Source organism: Octopus bimaculoides, chromosome 4, assembly GCF_001194135.2.
Source record: "Octopus bimaculoides isolate UCB-OBI-ISO-001 chromosome 4, ASM119413v2, whole genome shotgun sequence".
In the NCBI taxonomy this organism is placed as follows: domain Eukaryota; kingdom Metazoa; phylum Mollusca; class Cephalopoda; order Octopoda; family Octopodidae; genus Octopus; species Octopus bimaculoides.
Window position 1 is genome coordinate 134126252 of NC_068984.1, and position 7131 is coordinate 134133382.

Consider the following 7131-nt stretch of genomic DNA (forward strand, 5'->3'; position numbering starts at 1 on the left):
TATATGACGTTGACCACTAACGTGGACATTTAATGTGCTAGAAATAGATCACATCTTGTGTCTAAAAAGACCTAAATTGTTCTCAACATGAAATATAGCGTGATACCAAAACGTATTCGGTGATTTTCAATGTCTTGCCTGCTTACGTTTTGGTATCACGTTATATTTCATGTTGAGAACAATTTAGGTTTTTTTAGACACAAGATGTGATCTATTTCTAGCACATTAAATGTCCACGTTAGTGGTCAACGTCATATATATATATATATAGATGAGAGGGTACCCAAAAGTAACTGGAAATGTTCTCTGTGGGACAAACCCAATGTAGTTCAGGTTTCTGCCACTAGAAGCCACTTGATGAGACCCTCAGGCAACAGTCTGCCAACTGGCCCCATTGAGTGAAGTCGTGCTGCCATGTGGTGCGTCCTTGTTTTGCAGTGCTTCTACCCTGTTTGTCGACTTTTGTGATGATTGAAGCAAAGGAACAACATGCTCCCATGAAATTTTGTTTTCTGCTGGGGAAAATGGTGGCCAAAACAGTTGTCCTGCTTCAAACAGCTTACAAGGGTGCTGCTTACAAATAGTTTTCATGCTTTAGGAATGGTCACTTGAAGACCAACATCATTTAGGGCAACCATCGATCTCCTGAACGAATGAAAACATCATGAAAATTAAAAACTGATCTGGGAGGACCCTTGCCAAACATCTGACGAACTTGTTGCTATGACTGGTGTGTGTCCTGGAGCCCCTGCCAACGAATTTTTGAGTGAGGAATTGCAAATGAAAAGAGCTGTAGCAAAATTTGTGCCTCCCTAGCTCACGGAAGATCAAAAGCAGTCACAACTGAATGCGTGTCGTGAACTGAAAGAACAGTTGGAAGTTGATCTGAACCTTTATCTGAAGGTCATCACTGGTGACTGAAGCTGGTGCTACAGCTGTAATACAGAAACAAAGTAGCAATGAAGTCAATGAAAGCATTCAATGTCACCATTCCCTAAAAGAGTACGTCAAGTGAAGTCCAATGTTAAGATGATACTGATTTGTAATAGAATGTCTGCTAGTCGAGTAATATCTGCTAGTCATGTTGCTTCAGTAAACTTGACATATTTCAAGAGAAAATAGCTTAAAACAAGACATTCTTCAACAAAAGATAGATTGGTATATAAAACTGCTTTCTGTAGTTAAAGGTAATGAAATTTTGAGTGGATAATTTTTTTGTTTTTTATAGTTTCAGCTTAGAGATGCGGCCATGCTGATGCACCGCCGTGTAAGTGTGCGATGCTTACAGCACCTAGGTTTCCCAAGCGGTCACCCATCTAAGTACTCACTAGGCTCGACGTTGCTTAACTTCGGTGATCAGACGAGAACCGGTGCTCTCAGCGTGATATGGCCGTAAGCCATATGTCTACTTTCCACATAAGAAAGGGTTAAGTCTGTCTGCTTGATCAGGCTTGAGCAGTGAATAAACAACAATAATAATTACAAACATCATGGTTACCTTTAGGCCCCAGAATTTTTCATTTTATCTCTCATACTGAACAAAGTCCAGTCAAACTGGGGTAGGGTATAAAAGCATTTCCTGTCATAGAAATGCTTATGAGTCTTTCTCAGGAACATATCACAATGGCTTTAGATGCACCAAAGTTTGAACTCATGACCAAGTATGTACTTAGTGCCTCAACCATATTGTATTTCGTTTCAGTCATTAGAATATGGCCATGCTGGGGCACCACCTTGAAGAATTTTTTTAGTCGAATGAATCAACCCCAGTACTTATATTTTTTAAAGTCTGATACTTATTCTATCAGTCTCTTTTGCTAAACTGCAAAGTTATGAGGACATAAACCCACCAACACCAGTTGTCAAGTGGTAGTGGAGGATAAACACAGACACACACACATATCTATATACATGACAACCTTCTTTCAGTTTTCTTCTACCAAAATCTACTCACAAGGCTTTTGTCAGTCTAAGGCTACATAGTAGAAGACATTTGCTCAACTTGCCATGGAGTGGGACTGAACCCAGGACCATGTGGTTGAGAAGCGAACTTCTTACCATACAGCCATGCCTGTAAATCCATAATATTTCTTGTATATTTTATTTTTTCTTCTTCTCTGATGTATCGTCTGTCTGAACCTGTTATGTATCTGTGGTTATTCTTGATTGAGCAGTCATATGGTATGTTGGCAATCAATTTTCTTTTTCTTAATCTGGAGAGAAAAGTAGTTCTCATGATCTTTTAGAGGGCCTCCTAGAGCATGGAAGAAAGGGATGAAAGTAACCTCAAGTCAGAGACTTAGTCTGAATGATTGCAATAAAGTGGAACGCGATAAAGGTACCCAAGATATCAGGTGGGGGTATGATGGAGTGATAGATTAACCCCGCCACTAAGCAGGCCTCAGTCAGATTAGAAAACAAAGAGCTGGAATAAAAACACAAGGCATCTTATTTTATACTCTAATGTTTCTATATTTAAGGCAGCGTGTAATTTGAAGGAGATTTGGTCGTGGGGCTCGTAAAAGTTCTTTCTCTTTTGCCTGTCTACTACAACAACACTAGAAAATTAGTGTTCGTAACAATTCCTAGCTCATGGGACTGCCCTATTCCATTAACCACACGAAATCTTCAAACTGTACAGCCTAAAATGACTGCTTTTTGATGTGGTGGTACAGCACCACGTCGTTAAGAGATGAAAAAAAAAACAAAAAAACCTGAATCCATATGGTAATGTTGCTGATGCCATTCTGCAACAAGTTCTTCTATTCACCAACGATTTCGAAAACGAACCCAGGTGAAGTGAATAAATGCGAATATCAAGTGAAAATACAACTTGTGACAGACGCTTATTTCTGCTGTACTAAATAGTGAGCGGCACTAAACAAGTCCAACATGCGAAAGAGATTTCTAATAGAGATATAAAGAAGTGAGGGAAAACTGGACAGCTGCAACATTCATACTTTTCCTATATGGAAGAAAAGTGAATTGGTTTCAAACAACAATCGAAAATAACCTTTATCATCAGTGTAACAGGAGTTAAGCTCTATTTAAAGCACTTCCCCCTTTATTACAGTTGAAGTATTTATGTGCCAAAATTAAATAATCTATAAAACAGTAGTCATTAGAATTTCCTGACGGTAAAATGTTAACTGTAATCAAGAAAGCAGGTAGTTATACTAGTTCACGAAGTTAAAGGAAACTTACAAAATATGTACGCGGGAACCGGTAAAAAGTCTACCTAATTGCTTTAACGCTCCTTAAATAATTAGAGTGCAGGGATGAGGGTGGGTTAACTACAAAGACACCCACTCACGAGACATAAGAATAAATAATAGGATTATGTGTAATTTTCTTCTTTCCCGTGTGCTTCTATACTAGTTTAAAACAAGGGTATCACGCGAATATCAAACCTGGGGACTTATATGGAAATAACGCGCATTTCCTGTAGGGAACACACATCACTTACAAATAATAGTCGATACCACATTACTGTAGAGTTGACGTAACATATTGAAACTATTAACAATATTGTCTGGAATGATTCCATATGAACAATACGGAGTTATACGATTTTAAATTATCCTAATGCGTATGGGATATAAAATCGAAGTGATTTACCTTTGCTTAATTCAGCACCTGGTACCTGGCTTGTGGCAGTTTCCATTCTCTCAACAGGTTGTCTGAAGACGAAAGCTCTTTAATGTACTCCGAGAATGAATACCTGAGATCAACTGTGTCGTCTCTTGCACTTTACCACTTATTAAATATAATACATCCGTATATACATACAAATATGCATTGTTATTCAACTATAAACAGAAATCACCTACATATATGTACATATATATATACTCACAGACCGGTTTGTATATTAAAAAAAATATATATATATTGTATATATAGGTAATATATGTCTATATACAGGGAGATAAGTTTTAGCTTTATGTCATCATGGCAAAAATCGAACCAAGAAATATTAATTCACTCAAACGGCTGGCTGTGACTTAGATCCAGCTAGTGTCAACAAAGGATGGCTGCGCGTATATTAATTACCAGCCTACCTACTCACAGAATGAACGAGTTACTCCGCTTGTCGTTTACAACTGACAACTACAATTCACCTCAGCAATCAGACTAGTTCGCCGCTAATGAATGTGTCAACAGCCGTCCCTAATTAATGGATGAAAAAAGAAAACAAAGGAAAAAGAAAATCTGACCTTTCCTAGATAATAATTAGAAGGCAATGAGAAAAATGGGATAAATAATCTAACAGGTTGCTTGTGACTCGCTACGAGATCAACAAGGACAAGTTTCAATTAATTGACTGTGAGTGTTTACGGATAACCGGACCACTACTATATCAGTAGGTGATCTGATAGAATATTTCATATCAGTCCTTTATACTATGTGAAACTAAAAGAGCAACAACAAACCTCTATAATACTATTACTGATTGCAGTCATGGGAAAAAGTTGAAAGTAATCGCTTTTTAAGTCTTAGCCGAAAACTTTTGTAGTAAACAGAAAACATGTGAGGACAGTTAAATTTTCCCATGTGCCCATTGTAAAAGAAAAGAGTTAAGAATAGAAATAATAGGTTTGATGATGTCGTAACAGGGCGGAGTCATAATTAGCACTTTGTGTGTGTGTGTGTGTGTGTGTGCGTGCGCGCGAGCGTATTTCAGCGAACTGAATCCAAGCAGAGATTCCTTAAATCTATTTGTTTAAACCAGCTTTTCAAGAATATTGTGGTGATCGTAATGCAACCCAGTTTAAGCTTTAGCGTTCATTATTTTTACCAATTTGTTGGACCAAGTGCTACATATATATAAAACGGAAACCTTAACCCATAAAGCGCTAAGATTTCTGAGCACATTTTATGAAAATGAGACTACCATGCATACATAAAAAAAAAAAGAATATCTTCTTAGTATATAATGGTGGCAAGTTTTACATCATCTGAAAAGTCATTAGTTGAACTATTAGCCCTCTTGCATCCTGGTGGGTATCGGAGCGGTTGAGTGACATAAGACCCCCAACAAAAGCCCATAAATTAAATGCATCTATTTGGGCCATGATCGTGGCCCACCACACTTTATGTGTTAAAGCCCTCACACAATTTTCCTCAGTAGAATACAGTCCTAAATAAGCTGTTTGCTTTTGTCCTTCCTCAGCAAAACTCAACCAAGCAAGAAGCTCTTTTCCTTTCTATAACTAGAACTCAACTAGAGTGGCAAGAGTCAGTCTGTTTCACTCAGTTGGTCTCAATATGAGTCTCACTCTTAATGAACAAGACACTAAAAACACTAAGCTGCTGTATTACATTTCCACTAGGTCATGCATATTAAATACTATTTCTACAGCACTTCCATGCTTTAACCCTTCATCTCCAAGTTTAAGGTGCCTCCCTCACCCTCCCTCAGGTTTTGTAGCCTTGCAAAGTGCATGGCAACCTCAATAATGCTGGTGACATGAAAGAAATACTCAGTCCACACTTTAAAGTGGTTGGCATTAGGAAAGGTATCCAGCTATAGAAACCAACCCAAGGCAGACAATGGAGTATGATATGGTCCTTGGACCCATCAGATCCTGTTGAATTGATCAACCCATGCCAGCATGGAACATGGATACAAAATGATGATGATGATGATGATGCCATTTAACTGAAACCTTGTTTTTAATTAATGTTGTAAATTGTTTTTTTTTTCTTGTAGGAATTACCCTCTCTTTCCAGTTTAACCCTTTCATATTTAAACTGTCCATACCTGGCCCAAATATTCTACCCATTTTTATGTTCAAATTGACCAAATCCAGCCTATCACTCCTACCCTGCAATATCATTCTAAAAATGAACAATGACCTCATTGAAACCTCAAAGCTACAAGGTAATCTGTGATAAATTCAAAACAAGGTGAATAAATAAGCATCACGTTTAACAAAATAATCCGAATGTTAAAAGGTTAAATTTTTATGATCTTTAAGAGATAAATACATGCAACTTAACCGAACTGTGCTATCATATCTCTCAGAGTGGTAGAGACCTACCATTTGATGATATGCAGGAAGTAAGAGCACACACATGTACTTACATTGAAACATATTTATTCTTCTCTCACACATTTGTTTTCTGCAATATAATTAGGGGAATGTAGGATTATAGGTTTGTTTTGAGCAATATGCCTATCAAATAATTATTTTGGAACAAAAGATTTATTTTAACTTATTGTATTATTAATGGAATAGTTATACAAAATAAGATAACCCATTATATACTTGTCAAAAAAGAGTGAAGTAATAATTAGTCTGAATTAGTCACTGATGTCTTGCTAATCTTAAATAAGGAACACTAGTGTTAGGGTTAGGGTTAGGTATAGAGTAGATTATTAAGGTGTCTACTCTGATTTCTCTCTTGTTCACTTACAAAGCAGAAAATAGTGGGTGTCATTAGTGCAGATGGATTTTAATTAAAGTACTTCAGAATTGTTACTGTGTGAAGTATAAAAGTGGATGGACGACTCAAGAGAGATTCAGCTCTTGTGAAGGATTGTGTCAAAGATTAATAGAAGGTTCTGATGATGGAGACTTTGTGGGAGTGATGTGAAGTGTTAAGTAAATAGAATGGTTTTAGCAAGGTAAACGGCTTAAGATAAAGAACATAGAGTGGATTTATTTAAGGTCGACATAAAACTAATAGTTAGGTACAACAAGTGATTAGAACAGAATTCTCATTGTAATATTTCCAAAATGAAAGTGTAGGACTATCAGGAAATGAATTGATGATTGATAGCCTGTCACCAGCTCTGCAGAAGAGCCATGGCCAAACATGTAAGTGAAAGCCTCAAGTAATCTTGCTATACATATTATGTTGTCAGATAAATTCTTTTTCTTTTTTGTATTTATTTTAATCCTTTCTTATGTTATTTACATTAACACATGTTGATTTCTACTGTCAAGGCATTAGCAAACTAATGGAATGTTGGTCGAAGTTGTGAACAATGAAGGAGGACATAATATTGATTGATTTGCTAAAATTCTCTATGAAAAATCAGGATTAAAACAAATAGAATAAAAAGTGTATGGATTTATCTAACAACCAACAGATACCATGTGTAGGTACAGATTACTGCTATAA

The 7131-nt window shown here is 36.7% G+C and overlaps 1 protein-coding gene and 1 non-coding gene across 2 annotated transcripts in view; both read right to left on the bottom strand.

Annotated features, from left to right (window-relative positions):
• Positions 1-4329, bottom strand: part of LOC106880170 (glutathione hydrolase 1 proenzyme) — a 49445-nt gene extending 45116 nt beyond the window's left edge. The window contains exon 1 of the mRNA XM_014930015.2: positions 3619-4329. Coding sequence (XP_014785501.1) covers positions 3619-3664 — 46 coding nt within the window. The 5' untranslated portion in view covers positions 3665-4329. The remainder of the gene's footprint in view (positions 1-3618) is intronic.
• LOC128247744 (5S ribosomal RNA) lies at positions 1280-1398 on the bottom strand. Its single transcript, XR_008264099.1, has one exon. It is a non-coding gene; the product is annotated as a 5S ribosomal RNA (ribosomal RNA).
• Positions 4330-7131: the final 2802 nt, after the last annotated feature.